Source organism: Channa argus, chromosome 13 (genome assembly GCF_033026475.1).
Source record: "Channa argus isolate prfri chromosome 13, Channa argus male v1.0, whole genome shotgun sequence".
Lineage (NCBI taxonomy): Eukaryota > Metazoa > Chordata > Actinopteri > Anabantiformes > Channidae > Channa > Channa argus.
Window position 1 is genome coordinate 14,735,264 of NC_090209.1, and position 23,870 is coordinate 14,759,133.

Consider the following 23,870-nt stretch of genomic DNA (forward strand, 5'->3'; position numbering starts at 1 on the left):
ACTAATTTGAATGAATTTCCCAGCGGCACCAATTGAATGATTGATAGTTGCATGGATTGGTTTGATGTTTGATTAATTATTTAATTGATTTGCTGAACAACTGAGTGTTTTGTTGCTTAATTTACCAAAAATGTCTGCAGTGTTAATCACTTAGAGCGTATAACACTTAATTTATACTACAATTTTTCTTGCATGTCTGTCAAGGGGAGTCAGCTGGATTTGGTTCACAGTGAAATAAAACTTGCAGCAACATAGTTATAGTTCCTTTCTAAAGCCTGAGAATAGTTTTACTGCTTAACATGCAAATGTAGATGAGCATCAAGTGTAGTGCTCAGGCAAGGAGAGCCTCCCACACCTGTCACCTCTTGTTACACTACCCCACCTCGAGCTTACAAACTGCGGGTGCAGTCTGAACGTTGCTCCCTGAAAGAGATACGGGCCTGTGTTGTTGTCGCAAATGACAGCTGGCTTTGTGCAGGCATAGTCAAGCTGTGCAGTATTGATAATGGTTCTTTTGCCCCTCTGTCAAAGGATGTATATTTGTTCTCCTGAGAGTAGATATGGTTGGTTGGAGCACCTTTTACTGTGCCATCAATCATCTTTAATCCAGTTACTCTTCTGTGGGACAAACCCCTGCATCGGCTGTCACTCATTCACATTTCTTCATCACCAGAAGAATATTAAAATAGAACTGTGCACCATGTGGTTGAATATAACGTATAAAACTGTAGCTACATAGTAGCATTAGCACATTTAAATTCAAGAAAAGCTTGGCCCTTCCACATGCAGTCAAACTCCTGGACTCTAATCTTTTTACCAATGGATTTTCTGACACTTCATTTATTCTAGTTAGGGTTATTGAAGGGGAAGAAGTGTGCACTGCCAGTGCACAGATATTCCTATAACAGGGTTGTTTTTTTCTGGTGACAGTAATTTGTAGAGCTCTCCTAACTCTGACTTTACACACTGACTGCATACTTGCCAAGGCAGGAATAATATGTGGATTGAGAGATCTAGAACTGTTATGTCCTTAGGTGGCTGTTCTATGCTCTTGTGCTGGTTCGTCGTCCTTTGTTAGGTTTGGCCAAAGTGAATATGCCATCAGCACCCTACTGCCAAATTCAGCTACTATCACTGAAATGAGATCCTGTTGCTTGGTTGAGATTTCACCTCCCATGCATCTGCTGAATCAGAGCGCTCACACCTTCTGACAGCGAGAGCTAGTGAAGAAGTAGTGTCACACAATAGTTAAACTTTCATAGGTTTACTGTAGACACATTGCAAATCCACTCTCTCACACTGTCATATGTTAGACATAGTCCAGTTTGACTGTCCTTGCATTTGCCTCGGCACCCTTCGCTATTCTGCTTCTGTAACATCCCAGTGCATAGCTTCCCTGGTAAGTCCCACTTTGAGTCTTACTGGATGTAATCACAATGGTGCGAGCCTGTAATTCTCCTGTTTCATCTCCTCATTAGGCCATAATACTATTATTAGTTCACTGTGTCAGTTTATGGTAACACTTTCTAGTCTGGATCTTTTTATTTATGCAGCTCAACATGAGGTCTTTGACTTTGAATTATTCATTTTGGATGCAATTAATGTGCCTGCACTTGAGGGTGATGCAACATTTCTTTTCTCTTGATTTGTTTATCAGCAGATCACCTCATTAGAAAGTCTAGCTCTGTAACACTGATCTAATCCCTTTACAGTGTGTGTTGGCGAGTTTTGATTTTCCTCATAATGCCAAGGAACAGTAGATAGTTCCCATCATTTTGACAGTTCTCCTGTGTAGACAAAGTGTAAAAGTGACCTTTATTTTTGCCTTTTTTATGTCAGTGTCCCATCCTCTGCCCTTGTTTTGAAGTAGCTTTAAAAATGGTGTGAATGTGGTGTTAATTAAATGAGTGTAATGGCACTTAGTGAAGTGCTTTTCTCAGAGTTGCTCATCGCTAGCACAATGAGAAGAGGTGGAGCTGACACTGTGCGATCATTGACTTTTGTTAATCAAATCGTAGCTTATCTGAATTTTTGATGGACTCCAAGATGATTTGTCACATAGCCCTGCACTCATATCTTTTTTCCATTTTCTCTTGGTTCTGATCTAGTTTGGGAGAACTGAGGTGATAGACAACACGCTAAACCCTGACTTTGTCAGGAAGTACATCTTGGACTACTTCTTTGAGGAGAAGCAGAACCTGCGGTTTGACGTGTAAGTTAGTTCTGTTTTGATACACACAACAAGGTGTATGTTGTATGGATGGGCTGGCCTCTTCTAGCCCAGTTCTCAGTTTCTTTTTCTTTCCACTACAAGCTTAACATCTTCTCCCTTATCTTTCTCTTCATCCCCACTATATTTCCTTTTCCCTCTGTGAGACAGCCTTGTTCTCATTCCTCTCCCTTGTCACTGCCTTGGCTATCTCCTAAGGAATTATTCATCTGTGCAGTATCTCTATAGTCATTCATAGAAGAGAGATTGGTATAAGGGTTGATAAGTATTTCATATAAAGTTTTATCCTTAAACTTCTTGCTACTAAGCAAAGCAAACGTCTAAAACCAAGTCCCATAAAACTCACAGAGTCGCTCGTTTCGCTTATAACTGCCTTTCTCCTCTTGAAAAGACCAGTGTAGTGAGAGGGTCAGAAAGGTGCAATTTCAGAGTCAGAATCATTTTCTCCACTTCCCCCCCTACACAATGAGAAGAGCTATGCTTCCAAAAATTTGCACTTTCTTTCTCTCCCTTCAAGCATGAAGTCCCTGGTGGACTTCCAGGATGTATTCAGGACTTCACTGCAGGTCTCTAAGGATTTTTAGAAACTTAATTAATTCATCTGGTGTGCTATCATGATACAACTCTGAAACAGGAAAGGAGGGAGTATATCCCCTTACAATTAGTGTTACTAATTTACATTTGTCTTGTATCACAGAGGTGGGAGCCAGGGCATACTAAGGTTTAATTACTTCTAAATTTAGTTTGACTGGCAGATGCTCAAAACTTTCTGCATTGGTCGATTCTTTCAATATGTTCCCCCAGGCATGGTGCAGTAATTACATTCAGAAGCTATAGAATAACTTCCCTAATTAACTGTCACAGTATTGCCTATATTTTTGCCTATTGCCTATATTTTTCATTGGTCCCCCAATCACCCAGATGTGTGATTGACATGGAGATAATGTTCAACAATGCAGCTAATACACTTTTCTGACCGTCAGAAATGATTTGCAAGGTGTTGTTTTGCCCTCAACGTTGCCTTTGTGATTTGCAATGTCTTTGTGATTTCAGGTATGATATTGATTCTAAAAGTCCAGATCTGGCAAAGCATGTAAGTGAAGAACTATTATGCCTTAGCATCACAGCATCATCTTTGTATTTTTAATTAGTTTTAGGTGATACGGGTGCATGTCCCTAATTTTTAGCTTCAGTGCAAACTAAAGTTTGTGGCATCTACATGCTCAAATATATTTTGGAATAATAAGTAAATTTTGCTTGTGCCAAAATATTGTATATTTCTTTCTCCTTCCATCTGTTTCAATTTGTAATACTAGCTGTTTTATTTCTCCAGAACTAAATTAAAGATTTTTAAAAATGAGCAATTAAGCATTATACATCCTTATCAAAGCTTTTCAACACATTTTCTGTGTGCTCTGCGATGTTGTATGTAATTAATTTTATTTCCCATGACAGCGTAGAGTTATTCACAACTATATACATTTATGTTACAAAGGAAGCTCTTCCTGGAAGGGACAGGGCTTTATTACAGCACATACATTCATCTCATATACAGTGAATGTATGTGGGTGTCACAATTTGCCCTGAAAGCTTTGATAAATTAGATGGCCATACTATACAGTCACGTAAGGAATATATTTGCAGCACTTGGTTTGCATACTTCCAAATGTCTCATTGTTAATCATGCTTCTGTCACTGTGATGCTTTTATTGTTGTATTCTTGCTTTGTGCTTCATGCCCTGGAAACAAACTTCTTGTGTGAAACTTGTTTATGTCTTCATTGCTTTCTCTCTCTTGTGCTTTTTCACTTTTCTCTTCCTCTGAGACTCGGTGAGTCTTTACCCTCTGCTGTTCCCATTCTGCCTATCTGCTCTTTCACATATTCACTTTTGCTCTTCTTTCTTGCACTTGGTTGATGACAGTCTGGTATTTGAGTTGTGTGCCTTCTGTTCCATGATATGCTCTGTTGTGTCATTGCCGCTGCCTGGCCTTTTTCTCTTCCTTCTTCTCCTTCTCCACCCTGGAAGCCAACAGAATTTAACGTACGTGTCTGCCTCAGTTGTCCTACTTTATAACTGTACAATGTTTATAACAATGCTTAACTCCTTACCGACTCTCTTCTCTTCCATCTGAATATCTCCATGCTTCTCCCTGACCTACGGCTTGCTTCCCTCCCCTTCCCCCCAGGACTTCTTGGGTCAAGTCTACTGTACACTTGGAGAGATTGTGGGCTCACCTGCTAGTCGACTGGAGAAGCCTTTGGGGTGAGTGTTCATTATATTCTCTTCTCTCTTCGACTTTGCACAAGAATTTTCCCTACGCTGAACTTTTTTATTTTACTTATGCTCTCAGGGAGACAAATACAACCATTTAAACTTTGCAAACACAACTCTAAGATGTTATCAGATAATGAATACTCAGTAGCACCTCTCAGCCCATTGAAATGTCACATGGCTCTCCTGCCAGATTTCACACATTCCAGCAAAGATGAGGTGGTGATGAATATGTCTGCCTTCTGGTGCCTTCTGTACCGTACATTACATTGCAAGATTATACCCATGTGCTTGGATGGGAATGGGTAATTGAACACAACCGGGGGCTTCCTCAATGCAATTACTGTCATTAGGGAGGCGATCTTGCACAGAGAGTGGATTGAAGTCAGCATGAGACACATGGGACTATCAAACCCGCTTCAACATAAATTGGGAGATATGAGGCCCTGAAGCCACTGACACCCACAGACCTGTGCATGGCTCTTTGAATTATGTGTCTTTTTTTGAAAGTACGAAGGATTTTTTGACAAACATCAGAGCTTGTGTTTGTGTGTGACACTATGAAGTGTGTATGCTGATATGTGAAGTAAGAGCCAGTGCTCGCCTCGGCAGTGGGGGGTTAGTGTGAACAGCAGGGCTTTGGTGTCGACCATGAACTCTGCCAGGGACGGGTGGCAGTGGATTATAGAGCTTGGTGCCCTTCAGCGCTGAATAAGAGGATGAGCAGGATCAAAAGACAGTGTTCACCAGTATGCTGTAAACTAGGCTTTACACCCCACATCACAGACAGATTGGGGGGGTTGCTTAGGAGCCCCAGGCAAACATGATGGACAAAAGTATTGATTCTCCAGCTCCAACAGGGCACCTTCATCACTGCTGAGACTCTGCAGCAGAGAGTGATTGTGGTTGTCATTACAGACTCAATTTACAAACGGAAGAAATACATATTCATGGGAAACTTGACCTGTTAACTGTTCAACAGCTTTTAGGCCTTTGATGATGAATAATTTCTTTAGGCTTTTAGGTATCTTTGAATTTGTGATCTTGATGACCTTTAAAGAAAGATATTATATAGTTTATTTTATTAAATTAAGGCCTACCTTTTTTAAATAGTTCAAGTGGCTAATGGAGTTTCTCTCCCCACCTGTGATGGACACTAGCTAAGAAGTTGTTTAATGGCTCTGTGCTCCAATTCCTTGTCATGCATGCTGACATGGCAGTACCTCTCTGGACCGTAGCTTTGAAGACCTGCTCCCGCAGGGACTGAGGGAATCTGTTAGCCATGCTTTACAAACCCTCCCAAGACACACTACATCCAATGACCTGCTTAGGAGGCACATCAGCACCCCTTTCTCTACTTTTCACACTTCATTTCTCATTTATTCTTTCTACTTCCATTTACCAGATTCTTTTTTCTAGTTGACCCCCTTTCTCTGCATTGTGTTCTTTATTTATTTCTGTTCCCTCCTAACCCCCCTTTCTGTCTTCCTTTTACAACCTCCCTCTTCCAGCACTCACAAAAATGTCTACTTCTGTACTTGTGAGAACACTCTACTTAGTAAACATTAATGTAAACCATAAGCGCTAAATGCCTCCAAAATCCATACCTACAGAACCCTGAAGTCTAAAGTCTTAATCAATCTGTCACAAGAGACTTGGTAAATCCCACCATGTTAAAGTGTAAAAATATTTCCTTACAGAAGTATGAATATGATATATACATGGACCCAATTTCTTGGCACCCTTCAACAAAACAAAAGAAGAAACACGCAAATTTCTCTGAAAGAGTTTCAATAGAGAAAAATAATGAATTAAAACCATTTGTGTCAACAGAATATTTTAAATAGCAAAAGAAATAAAGATGATCACACAGATATTTTTTTAGAAAACATACATTGAATTGTAGTAGTGATAGTAGTGATATTTAAAACTTCCTGTAATTAGCATCACATGTATTCAATCTTGTTTAAAGATTAAATACCTATTTTATTTTGGAGTTTGTGTTCAGTTTGTAAAGCATTTGTCCCCATACCACATGGTTGGTGGTTCAGCTTCCAAATCCTCCTGGGTACATGTCCAAGTTTCCTTGGAGAGGACAGTGGACCCCATTTTGCTCCAGTCGGAGCACCTTGCATGGCAGCCACCATCATTTGTGTGTGTCTGTGTATAAATTAGGAAATGAAAAGCAAAAAGTACCATTTTTTTTTATAAAGTGTCAGTTTTACGCTATTTCCGACAATATTGCAGCTTTTGTCCTTGACAAGATACAAACAATTTTTTCCATGTCTGTATGTGCTACTGCTAATATTTTGTATTTCTTAATTGTGAGTGTTTTGTGATGGAAGTTAACTGTGCAGTTTGTGAACAGTGAACATACATTGTGCCTACAAATTTCGTTCCTCTTCATGTAATCACAAACATAGTCTGCTACTTATCTCTCAGTCATTTCTGAATTTGTATGTGCTGTGCACCTGGGACTAATGAAATGTTCTGTCATTCGTGTCAGAGCAAAATTCCACAGACGTATTTATCTTAAGGAAAATAACAGGTCAGAAGAAATGTATGGCTTTTCCCCATGTGAAACGTGTGCCAGTAGAAAGAATTTAAGCAATAAAGCACTGAACCAACACTGTACTGCAAATCCTTCTGTTCATAATGTGGTTTTAATGAGGGACATGTGTCAAAGTTGTTAGTAGAAAATGCTAAGCTAAATTATAAATGTAAGTGAGATGGCATGTTAGCTGTGGCATAACTTTTATGGTAGCACAGCCAGTGGTAAAGAATGTTATTGTATTGGTAACATGATAATAGAGATCATTATACAAATGGTGGTAACCTTTTCTGTTGGTATGGTGGATTACACACCAGAGCATATCAATGCTGCACAACATTAGCAAGTTAAACCCATTAGCCTAGTGCAACTGTGTCTTCCTGCAGAAAGCTTGATGCAGGAAATGAACTGTAAGCAAAACTACAATGTCTGTCAAGGGTGTTCTGGGTGCACAAATTGGAGCCAAAGGAGGAAAGGGATTTGTAGAAAAGTAGAAAATAATATATAAAAAGATGACTGAATGAGATCAAAGGCATCAAAGGCTCACATATACTGTGTTTACCATTATCAGAAGGAATGATCTCCACCCTGAGCTCCACTCATACCATGAGGTAATGATGACTTCTGTAGTCTGATACATTAAGTCTGTGGATTCTATAATTTACTCTGTTTTTTTGAAAATGAAGTTAAATTCATACAGTACTAGAGTTTACTCTGCATATTGGATAACATGGAAGCTTAATGAGATATTGATTTTATGTCTTTGATTCTGTTATCAGTGTGTCAGGCAGTGTCGATAAATGTATTTAAGAGTATGCCCTATATAATGTAGTTAAATTTATCCTTATGGCTTTACAAAGTTGCATACACAGGGGGCCTGAATGAAGAACCTAAAAGTCATAGGCCATGCAAGAAACATGATTCAAAGGACACCTTCATTGATACTGAACTTGCTTCTTTTGGTTCTAGTTTGAATAGTACATGTAACTGAATGCAATGCATCCCTCTGATTTCCCTATATTAAAATATCTCTACTTTTAGCTAACAAATGCCTCCAGACGACATCACTTAAAACTTTAGTTCAGATTATGTCATCATAGAGCTCCAATAGATGATATCATCTGAACTAAACTAAAGCCATAGAGAGCAAGTTAAAAATTGGTGAACTTTAAGGTAGCGCAGGGGCGGAACTCAATATATAAATTGATAAAAACCAAACAAGATTAAATTTGAGATAAAAGGATACATTTTCTCTTGAATTTGTACTTCTTTTGGTGAATACATAATTTGAATAAAACATACCAGATTTGATAAAAGCAGAGCCAATATTTGACAAAAAAAAACTTTTACTTTTACTTTCTCTAGTGTTTCTCTAGCGTGGATTAATACAGCATGTGTGAAATGCCATATCTGTGTTCAGCCTACCTGTTAGGAGTAAGTGCATGTGTTTTAAATAATTGTTGTCAAGAAATGTATTTGTTCACACGTCTTTTTGCTCTGCTACTTCATGTTAAACCACTAGAAAATATTGAGAGAAAAGTAAAAATGTCTTTTTTACACTGATGCCGACGGCGCAGCTCAAGGCCTCAAGGAACTTTAAGTCAGAAAAAGCAACAGAGGTTTTTAAGGATTAAGCTTTGATTGTTTGCTTGGATACATGTTAAATGTGCTTACAACACACAGGGCAGATGTTGAATGACAGAAAATGAACAGTGTGATTAATGATAATGTTTATAAAATGAAGCAGGATTTTTATTTTATTAAATGAACCACACTTTAATGGACTTATTCATCTCTACTAAAACAAACCCAACTTCATCTATAAACTAAAATTACACCAAATTAATTAAATGTTATTATACCTAAGATTATTTTAATATCCTTCCTCAAGCTCTCATCTTTGTTTTTTCACTTATTGCACATATTGCAAGAAATGGAACTCTATCAGACAGAAACAAAAGATATTAATGTACAGTATTGCTGTCCAACTTCTTTAGTTAATTATGCCAAACAACCTTGATGAAGAATCATTTCTTGTTCCAAGGTTTCACCCTTAGCACATATGCAGTTTACAGTGCCATATCCATAATCAAACCCAATTTTAATTCCACAAACATTGAGTCTTTGATTTCAAACAGAGGTAGACAAATCAGCTTCTCACTTATAGTTAACACACACAGGCTGGGATTGTATTCCATTCTCAATTATTGATACTTATTTATATTTTCTTACAATGTTTTGCAGAGTTTCAGGCTCAGAACTGACTAACATGTTGAGCAAACAAAACACAATCTCGGGTAACCCGTGGTAGAAGTTTAAATTTCCCCAAGTGTAATGAAGAGCATGCTGCCAATGTTTTCCTACATTTGGAAAGCAACCGGCACAATGGGTGCTTGTTGTGAATGTTTTCTTTAACATTGCATGCGATTCCATAAACTATATATATAATATTGTTTTTTTTTTTTGTATGTCAACTCCTGGCATTGAAAATTAAGTTTGCTGATCATGTTACAGCCAACATACATTTTTGCCCATTCCTTATATTTTGCTTTTCTGTTTTTGATTGTGGAAAGGTTAAAACAATAATTCTTTAAATGCTGAGTATGGCTGTTATTACGGTCAAATACATCTTATCATTTTCAAAACATATCAAATGATAAATGTTTCAAGCACAGAGCTATGTGACTCACCAGAAGCTACTGAGAAAAAATGTATGATCACTTTTTTCAGCTCCACTTCAAAGACACTTTAAAGTTGTTGGTTATTGTAGTTGAGTGACTAACTCAGGGCTACATAGCGGCAGTTTCTCTGATACTAAGAAAAAAAACATGTTGCATATTTAAATGAATGTGAACGAGAGAAGGTAATTCTTCAGTGAAACTAAGAATCTTTAGGCCAACTACATTTGATTCTGTCATTGGAGAGAGTGAAGCAGGTACAATGTTTTGCTTTTAATTTAGGGATTCGTTTGCTTGTTGTACATAGGGAGGGAGATGAGCTGTGTCAGATGGCTTACAGTATCAGCATCCTTTTCCTTGGGGCATCACACACAATTAGAGCATTCTGCTGCTTTGCTAAATGCCAATTTAGTCTCCAAGGCTGAGCACTAACAGGGGTCCATCTCTAATTATGTACAATTCTATTTAGGTGTACAAAACCCCAGCTGTGCTGATTGTACAAGAACCCTTTTTGTTCAATGAAACAGGAATTTACTAGGTACCATTTTGGTTCCATAAGAAGCAAAAAGCCTCTCCTCTCAGCAGCCCAGCTCTCGTAGCCAAAATGTTTTCTCATGTCTCTGACTCCCTTGTCTAAGTTATTTTATTGTCTTTCAAGAACTTGTTGCCTCACGAAATCCCTTTATTGCCATTAAAAGAACCCATTCATTCAGTATGTGGATGTTAATGTCTTATTTTTGAAAGCTTTGTAGATAATACGCCAATAGCCACATTCACCTGAGGGTTTTACTCTACATATAAACTTAGCTGTTTAGTTTTGCACTCCGACCAAACGGTGCTCATTTCTGGGATAGCAATTGGCTGTCATCTGCTGGAAAGGTGAGAAAGCTTTGTCAAAGCCTTTGAATGTGTGGTCTGCCGCCCAAGTTTAACACTCCCATTTTGTTAATCTCTTCAGCGGCTGAAAACAATCTGTTGGCATGCCAATTGCAATTTATAGTCGGGGGTAGCCACCACCGAGGAAGCCAGGGTGACCCAGTCAAGTAATGGATATGAACTCCATTAGTTGCTCTCTGCAGTGGATGAGGGGGCTAAAGGTGCCTTGGTCTTGTGACTGAGCAGGGTGAAGGGAGGGGAGAATCGGCTATGATTTGATGTCACAAGCCTGTAGTAGGAAAGCAGGATGCACTGTGGCTTACATTATATGTGTAGTAATTATAAGAACAGGGCATCTGTTTTGGCCTCTGGTAGAGAGGGATGTTCTTTTCTTGCTGGGTGAAGTTAAAACAACCTCATTATGTTCTCTAGAGATACCAGTGGTTTTTAGATTTCAGTTGGTTCAATTTGAATCCCAGTAAATCCGATATTATCATGGTTAGTAACTCTGTAAAATGCCACATTTCATTTAATCAAAACATCACTATACATTTAAAATTTGAAATACTTCAGTCTATTTGATATTTAGTGTTCATAATTAGGGAGTATATTATTGGGAGAACAGCTCCCATAAATGACAAGATTAATTTCAGTTATGATGATGGTTAGCGATAAAGCAGAGGAATTTGAAAAATGACACTATTTAAATCTTTGTGTATTCAGATTTGTGATTGTCTGCACATTTGTACATATTTGTAAGTCTACACTGAGGTTTGCACCCCACCACCACCTTTCTAGAAGTTAGGATGGTGTGTAAAATGTAAATAAAAAGGCAAGGCAATAATTTGCAAAACTGTCAACTTTATTTTGAAAAATGTTGCATGTTTTAAATTGATTCCAACAGTTTTTGAAAAATGTCTGGTAGAACATCTCCAAATCAATTAGATTGATGGGCAATAGAGCAGTATCATGTCTGGGTATAAAAAAAGAGCATCAAAGAGAAGCTGACTTTCAGAAGGATGCACCGAGGTTCATCACACTAAAGAGTGTTCGAAGCCTTGAAACCGTTTCTCATCAACACATCATTTAAAAAAAAAATTAAAGCACATTTTTAAATTATATTTACAGTCCACAATTTTGTTAATTAAGGCTAAAAACATAACCAAAACTATTGCCTATGGACACAATGAATTCCAGGTATCTTGATGCAGAAATGCTGGTGAATAAATACAGGAGGGATCAGCCATACAAACAGCTCCTTTTTTAAGATTGTTGGAAGGGAAAGACATCATGTGTGATACCACTGAACTTGAGGCAAAATGGTTGAAGCAAAGTTGACAAACACTTTTAAGAGTAAGTGTTAGTAAATGAATAGTATATTTTTATACGGCATTAAAGGAACTACTTAAGTTTCGCTGTGTGCACCCATGGAGTAAACAAATGCCGTAATTGGTTGTTGTAATGGAATATTGGTTTATGCCAAATTAGAAAAGAAAACTGAACTCAGTATAGAGTTGATCATCAATGCAGTGATTTGACACAGCCTTAGTATGAAAAAAAAACCTGCTGAAAGTAGAACAACTACAGTAACAATGAACAAGTTATCACGCAGTTAGCCTTACTTACTTCTGCCTGAACTAGCCTGGCTTTGTAGGTTGTAGCTATAGGTTAGCAGTGTTGTTTGCAGGAAAACCTTTTAAATATGGTTGAGTAGGCAAATCATGCACAAACACTGCAAGCACACACAGCTAAAGTCTGAAGTCACTTAACTGACTCTGTGTGCACTAGTGGCTCTGCAGGGTGACCTTGAAAATTGATCTCATTTTCAAAAGTAAATACCGGCTCTTTAAATTCAGTTTTGGTTTCATTTTGTGTGTGTTTGTGTAAAAACATTAATAAAATAATCTGATCGTAGTGGTATTAATCAAATACAACACCAGAAATACATCAACATAAAACAATGATCGTGCTAGCTTTTAGATCCACCTTTACCAGCAATAACTTGAAGTAATTGTTTTCTGATTGACTTTTTTAGTTTCTCAGATCATTCTGGAGGAATTCTGGCCCATTCTTCTTTACAACTTTTGTTTGAGGTTTTTGGGCAACTGCATTTTAATTGTGTTGAAGTCTGGACTTTTACTAGGCCTTTCCAAAGCATTGATTCTTTTATTTTTTAGCAATTCTGATATGCTGGAGATTGCTGGAGATTTGGAGAGTGCTTCAGATTATTGTCCTGTTGTATGAACCAATTTCACCCAGGCTTTAGCTGTGATTGATGTACATCAACAATTGCTTCTCTAAGACCATTGCTCATGTCCCTCTTGGCAATGTTGGTAACACACATCTGAATGCTCCAGACCAGCAAACTGCCAAAACTTTTATCTGCTTTTATGATCAATTGATGATCAATAGTCAAGGGCATCTGGCTGCAGCTTCCTGTTTTGAATCCCATGAAAGCAGGGATTCAGAGGGGGCTTTTAGTATTGCCAAGCATTAGTACTTTTTCTTTTTTGTTTGAATATGACTGTACATAGTTTAAGTATGTGATCAAAAAGTGAAAAAAGCATAATTCCACATGTTTTAATGTGCCTCCTAGTAAAGAGCAGTACGTAACTTAAAAAGGAGTAACTACTGTTTATGTAATTCTGTAAATTTGAAAGCAGCATAAGGAAAAAACAATAAAGCCAAATTATCTAAAACATAATAATAAAACATATAATGTAAACTAAAATCACTAAATACTATATTGAACAGTACTCTAGATTACACAGGACTACAGGAGGAGTACAACACAAGTAAAAAAGGATATGTTTGTGATAATGTTATAACATGCCTTGCACTTTGTTTCCACTGGTAAAAAACACATTTTCTCTTTGATGTTTTTCGTATCTATCTGACATTTTTCTGTACCACATTTAATGCCCTATTTACATGCTTTGTGCTCATTCTGGCAAATCTTTAAAGAGCTTAGCACAGGTTGCCTGTAGCTACCTGTTCTAAACAGAAACACACTCTCTTTCCCTTTCTGACAGTAAACGCAAGTATTCTTGTGTCCTTTTGAATTAGTTAGTGAACTTTTCATCCTCTTTTTTTTTTTAAATCCTGGTAAGGTGAAGGATTATAGCTGCTTATCGGTGTATGAAGATCAAGGGGATTAAGGGAATAATCCCATTGAACCTACATAGAGTTTTGGCAACCTTGACTAATTCTGTTCAACTATGATCTGCCCACTGCCCCAAATGTTTACAGAGTCACAAAGCCAAATTATCTATCCATCTCTGTTCATCTTTGACTCAACCGCGTTAGTTTATTTACCGCTATCCCCTTTTCAAACAGATTCATTGAATTCACTGACCCAGACAATCACCGTGCAGTCATTCTCGTGCAGTAAAAAAATGTTCCCCTTTCCTCATATATCCTGTGAGTTCAGGGTTGCCACAGCAGATCAATTGTTCGCATGTTGATTTGGCAGTTTTTATACAAGATGCCCTTGCTGATGCAACCCTCCCAAATTTCTACCAGGCTTGGGACCAGCGCGGATTGGGATGAGCATGGGCTGTTGGGGGTTCAGTGTCCTGCCCAGGGGTGCAAACCTCGATCCTATGGTCCTTAGGACTACTAACTGAGCCACTGCTGCCCCTTCTCCCAAATGTTTAAATTTAATTAGGAGTGAAATACCAAAATATAAATCTTTTTTGAATGATAACACTGCTTTGGAAAATACGTATGTAGACCCACACTTTGATAGCTGCAACATGCAAAAAAAGAGGGAAAAAAACTCATATTGTTGAGCAGATAACCCTTCCCCACTCTCATATGCATGACACGTTGCAGCGTTGTTAAATATCAAGACCATTTTTCATCCTAATGACCTCATGTGAATAGCATCAACAATTGCTTCCTTCTCCCACTTCGGACTTTAATCTTGCTATCCCCCAACCACTCCACCTCCACGCTGATAGGTAATGGAGAATACAGGCATTGTGAATCACCATTTCATGACAGCAACTGCCTCTAGATAGGAAATTATAGAGGCCATACATTGAGTCAGAATATCCATAATATAAAATGTCATGCACAGTAATCATTAATACTTTACTCTGGAAGAATACATGACCAAAATGTGCTCTCCCCTGGAAAAGATACAAACCCAGTATTCTCATTGATATGCTGAGAAACAGCGTTATCCGAGTCTTTGGCCAAGTAATTGTAGTGATGGTGAAATATGCTGCTTGATCTCTTTCCATTCAGTTGATCAAACACGGGATCTGTCAAGACAGCTGTGGCTAACTCTCCGTTTCACAGTGAGCTAGAAGCCAGACGACACTTCTTTCTTTTATTTCTTTATGGGTAACGAAAGCCACTGGGTTACATGGTGTTGTTTCAGTACTGTGTCTGTTTTCTTTGATCGTCTGGCATCCTGTCAAAATGGGTGAACAGCAGAGGAGGTGGCCCCACTGTCATAGTACTAATCTAATTGTAAATATGAGGACCACTTAACCCCAGGCAACACCAGTATACATCAGGGACTGGCACTGGACTGGTCAGGACCATATGGTAACATGTCTGAGTGCCAAGGGAGTGACTGTACAAATTACAGATAATTGAGTGTTACGTTTTATACCTTTTAGCATGTGGTTAGTCCAGTCACTACCCACCTGCTTTGCTGAAAAGCGGGAAGACTCCATGCGGTCATTATATCACATTAATCATTCACTGCAAGCAAAGAAGACATACTACAAATAAAAACAGGGAGTCAGTCTTTTCTGAACAAGAACATCTCATCAAAACTATTCAACTGTCTGACCTTAACTCTAAATATAGATGCCATTACTGCTGTTATTTGCTATTGATTATGATTACATTACATTTTAAAGAAATTAAGTAATACACTGAGCAAAACCTCAGTGTTTTGTATAGTGTTCATACCTCTTGTGGAAATTCACTGATAGTAAATGAATGAAAGCTCATTTAAAACATAAACAGTGCATTTTAATTTTGTCTTAAAAGGCCTTGTTTACTGCCCCTTGGCCTTTTCAGCTCTATGAAAATGTCAATGGACTTGAGTGAGATCGAACATTCGAGGACCAAATGAACATACTATATAATGCATTTCAATTTTGCAAGAGACAGCAGTAGTAAATGTTACCTTTTATTTTACATTTATTATTACTCTGTCTTCAATAAATTGTAACATGTTTATTTTGAACATTATGAAAGAAATTGATTAGGAAAGTTAACTGACAATGACATTTAGCCATTTTTTTATTGAAGATTAAGTCTATTTATTGACATTGTGATGTGATATATAGTAAATAAAATGTACTCAACAGCATTTGTTCAGCTAGTAGATGAGGCTTGTAAAAAGTGCCATTTCGTAACAACAAGAAAAAGGAGGGCATGGCAAACAATTATTGAAACGCATCTTAAGAATCACCTTTCGAATATGATCATTCTGAGTCCTGATCCTGAATAACCCCCAGGGAGCAGTCCCATCCAACTACAGCCCAAAAACCTGCCTCTGCACAACATGGACGCTCTTGTCAGGCATCATAGCAGCAAAGATGATCAGGCACATGGCTCAATACCTGAGGGGCGCCCAAAAAGGAATTGGTAGTAACACCAGAGGAGCACAGCACCAGCTACTGGTAACAAAGACAAAGCAGTCACTTTTGACTGCAAGATTAGACAAGAAAGCCCATGACTTAATACCTTACACATGGATCCTGGAATGCTTGGTACTTTACAACATAAACAGGACTCTAAAAGCCTGAATACATCACCCCAAGTGATGACGTGCTTAGTGAATACCTACAGCAGCAGAAACCAAAGAATCAAGGGAAGAAAGAGCAGGAAACCTCATGGAAAGACTCCTGCACTGTATGTAGCACCGGCATATAGTGAAAACTCTTACCAGTGGCTGGACAAAGCAGGAATTAAATATGGCACAGAAGCACTAATCCTAGCAGCACAGGAGCAGGATTTATAGTATAAGATCAATATACATTGTACAATGTGTGACTTTTAATGTTTACATAAACTCACATGAATAATTGAATTGCTGTAATGCTGATATTACACAATTGTATTATTTAGCAACCTATTTATTTACTTGTTATCAATGTAACCTTTGGAGTAGATAATATCATAAAACACAACCCTATATCCCAAAAAAACAAATCAAACTGAAAGAAATTAAGAGATATCTGAAACATATTCTTTATTATCACTTATAGTGAAGAGACATTTAATCTATATGTATGTAATGATATAGCCTTAAACACTGGAGTTGTCACAGCAATGTTTAGCATTAGTTGATTAGCTTAGGATTGCCTGACTGTCAAACATTACACAATAAACATTACACAATGTCAAACATTACACAATACTCTGATGTTGTTTGAAATAAAATATTCACATGTTTGAGCAGCAACATAATCAGTGAAAACAATTATGACATATTTACATGACCAAGTAAAAGGTTGTCAGCTCCTCACAGCAGTCAGACTGTAGTCTTAATTCAGTGTAGATGGTACAGGAAGGAGTACTACAGCAGCACATTTCAGATAATTTCATCATCAAAGCATTTTCCCACTAATAAATCATCAGTGAATGAGTGTTGAGTGAATGAGGGCCCCTTGATGCAGGACATGTTATATCACCAGCAGCCACATTAAAGTACCAAAGCTGTTAGATTTTCAGTCTGAGCAGTAAAAAGGAAGTCATGTACTTCAAAAAATTGACAGGAACTGAATGTATCCATTCAGTGCTTGTTCTTCAAGTTAACTAGTTATTGTGAGAGAAAATGCTGCACTCAATAATACATGCCTAATTTAAAAGACCATTGCCCTTTTAGTGCCTGCTCTCGACTCAGCAGCACAGATTAGACCAGGGTAGTGCATCTTAATGTGCCTGGAGATGGTATTTTACCAATCACTAGATCTCATTGCTCAGTTTGAAAGGACTGCTGGTCATTAACGTAACCTGAGGGAGGTAACATGACCGGTGGAGTGTGCAGGGTTTCCTGGCCTCACTGGTGGGAGGTTTACAGGTCTTTGAGGCATCATCATATTGCAGGGGGCAACATCAATAATTCAAGGACAGTTAATTCACCTTGAGATTGGTCTCCGTGGTGCTTGAAGATAGAGCGTGAGAATGAAATGTGCCTGCCCTCTAAGAAAGCTTCATTTTACAATTTGATTAATTAAAGGTGAGACTGATAGTTCTCTTGAACATACTGGTGGATATGCAGCAGGTCTAGATGGAGGATTTTTATTAGTGGATTTATACTGAGGTACTGATTAAAGTTGAGGCACCAGGGGACACAGTTTTAGGTGTTACAGGCCAGGGAAACCTTAGAAAGGCCAGTAAAGGTTAATGGAAATTCCCCTTACCACACTGCATTTCTGAAAACAATACTTACTCCTTACAGATGTTTCAGCTCATCCAGATAGGATGAAAGGAAACCACAGTAAGGAAACCAGAATATCTTTGTAGCCATGGCACACCCTGTACTGTTTATTCAGCCGATAAAGTTGTGCTTTAGATTTTTTTAAGACTTCCTCCTATTTAGTAGTATAGAATCCAGTATTACTGCACATCAAATCAAATGTCACAGCTTGAAAAGGCCCTGCAGCCTTCCTGACCTTCTAATGATTGATCTCCAGCTAATGCCACAGCAGGACTCCCATGTAATTTCCTTCTTCATCCAGTAAGTTGACAGTAGTGTCAGCAGCTGGACGGCTACTGTATGATTGGAAAGTAGATGTATGCTGTCATGGTCTGGGCTGGGAGGAATGGGCTCTTCTCATAGCCTTAGTGGATGCTGAACGTTGGTAAGATTGGATTTTAAAAAAAAATCTCTTTTTTGTTCCGCTTCAGAAAATACAGCCAAATAACATTTAGGACAAACTCTGGAGCAGTGCTGTCTCTATTTTTGTTAGTGCCATTGGATTGGCAGGCTACAGAAGAGGTGATGTACAGAACCACAGATGCAAAAAAAATCTGTTGTGCTTGATCATCTGCTGGAGCGGGAATCTGTGGTAAACAACTGCAAACCTGAGTAGCTTTAAAGTCTCAAGGTGTCGCTGGCAAACAGGGATCAGAGGGGTTTTGTGTCTCAGCCGTTTTATTCCGCATTGTACTAAAAAGCCCAAGAGCCACTATTTCTAACTTTTTTTGATTCACTTACAACGCAGAAGCAAAATAATGTGCTCATTAGAGCTGTCAATTTGTCAAAGCTGAAATTTTATGCAGAAAATACACCTATATTATCAGCCTGAAATCAAAACTTAGACTGCAATAAAACATTTATAAATACTAGTCTAAATAATTATGATTGTTTTTGTGTATGTTCTCTGATGGTAAGTCTTGGTGGCAACCAGGTAGTGACAAATAAAAACCTTGAATTTAAATTGAAAACCTGCTCCTTAGGTGCACTAAAAATCTTTTAGCTGAAGTTGAATCTGCTGCTTAAATATTTTAATTCAGCCAGCTGTTGTGTGCTGTGCCTCTAAATGCCAATTAACCATCATATCATGCAGATTTTTAAGCTTATGCTATAAACTATTTATTCTATTTTGTTTTACAGTGGTATACCTGGGAAGAAATGTGGGACCATTATCTTGTCTGCTGAGGAGCTGGGAAACTGTCGAGTAAGTCCAAGTATCTGTGAATCATTAGTAATGTTTCCTATTCAGCATAAGTCCTTAAACTAAAAAAAGGGGATGCCAATTAACCAATTTATTTATTTATTTTTTTTTTTTTGAAGATTATCCAATTGGACATTGTTGTGATCGTACATAGATTGTACAAAGGTGATTTCTGAAGACCTTAGAAATTAATGGTCACCAAAGTGGAAAAAGTTATAAAAAGGCCCCATAGCACAGTATCATTACAGCTTGCCACTATTAATAGAACCATGATTTCTGAGTTATACATTCCACAGGGAAATGTAGAGTGTCTATCTGTGACATGAAGTTCAACAGAAAGTGGATAATGGAGCATGACAACAACCCTAAAAATAGAAGTCAGTCAACCCAAGATATGTTAAAGCAGAAAAAAACTCTTTTACAAAATTTTTTTGGAATGGTCAAATCAAAATCCTTATTTTAATCCTATAGAAATGCTATAGAAGGGCCTAAAGCAGGTAATTCCTACAAGGAGGTTAAACAACATCCCAGAGTAAAGGTAAGAATAGGCTAAATGGCCTCTAAGCCAATAATAAGCCCAAAACATTTGGTTTAACAGTTAATAGTTACTAAAGGCACAGGTTGACATACTGTACTTGTGCCACACACAAATGTTTAAGATAGGATAATGTTTCACAGTTAATATACAAAAATATTTCTTTCGGTCAGATTAGTTTTATTGTGCCCCCCTTATCTTGTTTTTGGCCGTATTTATGTAGAAATAGAAAAACTTCTACAGGTTTCGTACATTTTCGAACACCGTGGTATCTTTTTTGATTTGCTTAATGTGATGGCTTTAAAAGTGATGTTTTGCAGTATTTGCTGATCTAATTTAAAATGGGTTCTTTAATAAGTTTACTGACTCAGTGTAATAAGTGTTAGAGTTAAACTGGGCATTGCTGCTTATAGTTTGCCACTCTAAAACCAAATGCGAATCACTGTAGGGGAAATGGTGCATGCCTGACTTGTGTAATGCAGTTTTGCAGTATTCACAAGCCTGATTCAGTAAGGTGTTCAAAAGGTTTGACTTCAGAAAGATTCAGAATGACTATGTAATGATCATTTGTTCATTCCAATCACTAAAAAAAGCTTTTCCTCTTGCATGTGGCATGTTAATCCATGAGTCTGTATTAATAATCTGTGTCCACTAATACCCATTGGCTTTCTCTGAACACTGCTAAATGAAGATAGTAAATAATCACATTATACTGCTGCCAGTGGAGCAAGAAAGTAGCAAGACTTTGAGATTCAACTACTGTCCAAATGAAGGTTTTATGATATCCTACTATATGTAAGCACTAATGATTCAAAGATATGCAAAATTCTGTCAAACATGTTGAGAAAAAAAGCCTTGGTAGATGACTTTAAGTATTTTTTTTCTTACATTTATCCAACAGCATCATTCAAACAAATAGGCTCCTGTTAGTGAGACAGATAAACCATGTAGATAATAAAACTGCCATGATAACCATTACTGATTCTGTCCTGCTGGTTTGAAGTGTCAGTGCTCACAGGCATAGAAGGGCTGCTGTGAGCCATCAGGTGCATTGGATCTGTGATGATAGGAGTTACCATCATCACTGCAAAGCACCACTTCAAGAAGTGATTTTGTAATATAAATGCAAATGATCATTACTGATATAAAATGACAAATTTCCTTTCTCACAGCCTCAATTAGAGAGACAGAGAGTTGACATGTCACTTCAGACCTGCCCTGTTTACACAGTATTTAACAATGAATTGAAATGTCTGAGTAAAGAACAGAATGCTAAAATGATGGGAGAGGCAGATTGTCCTTGCATAGTATGAAGGCACGATTGCCAGTACAAGTCCCACATCTGTGAATTATAACAGTTGGGTAATGCGACTCTCCATCTGGATGGTGTTTATCCTACAATCCACCTGTGACCAAAAGTGGAGGCAGCAGAGTTGCTGCTTCGCCTGAGGTAAACACTGTGACTTTTGTTTGGGGAAACTGAAACCAGTAGAGTGGGAATCGACTGGGGAAGCTCTGCAGGGACTGTTAACTAAGAGGCGGGTTGGCTCTCACCTTTGTGGTAGATTCATTAGACAGAGAAACACCCTATGCAAGGATCAAAGGCTTCCTCTTGGCTTCTGTGGTCTCTGGCACATATGATTGAGCAGCAACTGGCTCCTTCTTAGAGTCCAGCAGCAACTCTGGCTGTTTTACTTTATACAGTATCTAACACATTTAACATATGGTAAACCAAGCTGAGTTTATTCATTCTTGTTTATGTACTAAACATAGCAAAGGTGCATATTGTATATTAACAAGTGAAATTACAAAACTGCTTCAAATTTGATTTATAATCTGTAGAGTATACCCTCCAGTTTTAGACCCGTGTTTTGCATAATGGAAAACAAAAAAACTTTTTTTGGTTTTGTGGCACGTAGAGTATATACTTTACTCAGCAGCTTACAAAAACATATTCTATGCTCAGTTTCTATTGATGTTTTAAATTGCATTCCGTATTTCCCTTATTCATGTATTCAAGTAAAATTAAACTTTTAAACTTTGTTACTACTTTTCTTCAGGTCATTCTACCTTAATTTTTGGGTTTGAAAAACATCCTTACATTTGCAAAGGTCCTTCACCTGAAGCTTGGAGTTGCTCATTAGAGCTGAAGAGACAAATACATAAAAAAAAAAAACAAAGACATGTCTAAAGGATACAAATAAGGGTTAATTTCAGTTTCATATAATCCATTGGGTCAGGAGTGTAGAAAAAAAAATCCTCTAGCTCATGATTTATTTGGTAATTCACAACAGTTTGTGAAGATGCCTATAGCTTATGTAATGTTAATTCAAGTATTGACTGCATTGCTTCATATTCATTCAAAAGTAGTGTCCCACTTTTTGTAAGTGATGGTGTGCATTGCTCTGCCACTTGTCCCATCCAGCGATATCTTGGTTGAGCAGAGACATGGAAACAAGGATGTAGACTTCACTCAGTATTCCCCTGTGGCTGAAACTAATGTTCTGCCTTTTTTCCCCACTTAATGAGAGAACAGTGTCAGGCACCAAAGTGGGTTTGTGTTATCTGTGCCTAATGAAGGCTTAAGGCAGTGTATTGCCATGATAGTGCTATTGTAGAGGCCGTGTCAGGGCTAAGCTGGACAGTTTTAGAAAGGTCTATTTTTGGGGGCTTGGATCACTGAGCTAAGCAAACTCCTCTAACATGTTTTTTTTAATTCACAAAGCCACTCTGGGAACTTGGCAAATAAGATGTTATTGTGAAAAGCCATCAAGGGAGACCTTGAAACTCTTAAGAGATAAACGGCACAGTGGATAGCTCTATAACTTCGCTCATCCACGCAAATGGGGAAAAAAATTATTTTCTATTAGCACGGTTTGTACCTGTATTAAATAGTGGGTAGAAACAAATACTTGCAAGTGAAAGTAGAAAATGAAAATAGATATACACAGCAGACTATTTAGCTTCCTGTGACTATTTTAATCTGCTCTTTGGTTCTATTTAAACCTTTCCATAGTTTTGATTGAAAAACAAAAACTATGATTGGAATGGGCTCTGAGATAGACTGGCGACCTGTGTAGAGTGTGCCCCGCCTCTCACCTGATGACAGCTGGGATAGGCTCCAAAACAAAGTCTATGTGATGTAAATGTATAGGGTACCCCCAGTTTACCGAGGTCCAGCCACTTACCACTTAACAATTCCTCAAAAGAAACTTTTATCGAGACAAAAAGCAAATGGCCAAGATGGACAAAAGAAAACCTCCAGGCCACGCCAGTGACTCCTCAAATTGGATTCAAAATGTATGGCCCTGAGCACAGATCTGTCCCTTATCAAGGCGGCCAAAATGAAGAGAGAGAACTTTTATCTGCTCTGAGTGGTGATTGGCTCCCATCAATACAAATGAGCCAATCAGATTAAATCCTGAGGGAGAGAAAGAACAAAAAAAAGGCACAGGCAAAAGTACTGTGCCCCCTATCTTCCAGGCACCTAACACCTCTCACCCATTAAGAACTAACCTCGTGGCTTGTTTTTTCCATATTAATGGGCACACGATAAAGTATCTGCTACAATTTGTCTGTCTTGTGTTTGTCAAACTTCCAGGAAAAATAACTCACAGGGTGATCACCACGCTGGCAACAACCCCAAGTTTGAAATGATAGTATAGGAGCAGACATAACAGAAGTGCAACAAAGAATTCCCTTCAGAATGGTGCAGCAAAAGATGAAAAGTTCTTACAGAATCTCTGATGGTACCCCGCCATCCCCAAGAAACTTCACAGCTCCCTCCTGGTAGTTGGATGGGTGCATCTGTCCCTGGAACCCTGGTAATGAGGTAGAAAGGTTGCTGGCGCATTACACAGACCAAAGGGCATGACTGTATACTGCAGGAAAAAAATCTGGAATTACAAATGCAGAGATTTCATATGCCTTAGGAGCTAACGGGACCTGCCAATACTCTTTTAGCATGTCAAACTTGGTGATAAGCAATGTAGGCCCAATTTCATCAATGCAATCATTATTCAAGGGCAAAGGATGTGCATCGGCGACAGTAACAGAGTTTACTTTATGAAAGTCCC

The 23,870-nt window shown here is 38.1% G+C and overlaps 1 protein-coding gene across 3 annotated transcripts in view; it reads left to right on the forward strand.

Annotated features, from left to right (window-relative positions):
• cpne5a (copine Va) overlaps positions 1-23,870 on the forward strand; it is a 69,263-nt gene that overhangs the window by 13,197 nt on the left and 32,196 nt on the right. For 2 of the 3 annotated variants that reach the window (XM_067528168.1, XM_067528166.1), the window contains exons 4-8: positions 2,109-2,212; positions 3,284-3,323; positions 4,258-4,272; positions 4,418-4,494; positions 19,199-19,262. In XM_067528168.1, the coding sequence (XP_067384269.1) occupies positions 2,109-2,212; positions 3,284-3,323; positions 4,258-4,272; positions 4,418-4,494; positions 19,199-19,262 (300 nt within the window). The remainder of the gene's footprint in view (positions 1-2,108; positions 2,213-3,283; positions 3,324-4,257; positions 4,273-4,417; positions 4,495-19,198; positions 19,263-23,870) is intronic. The other variant, XM_067528167.1, reaches the window with a different exon arrangement.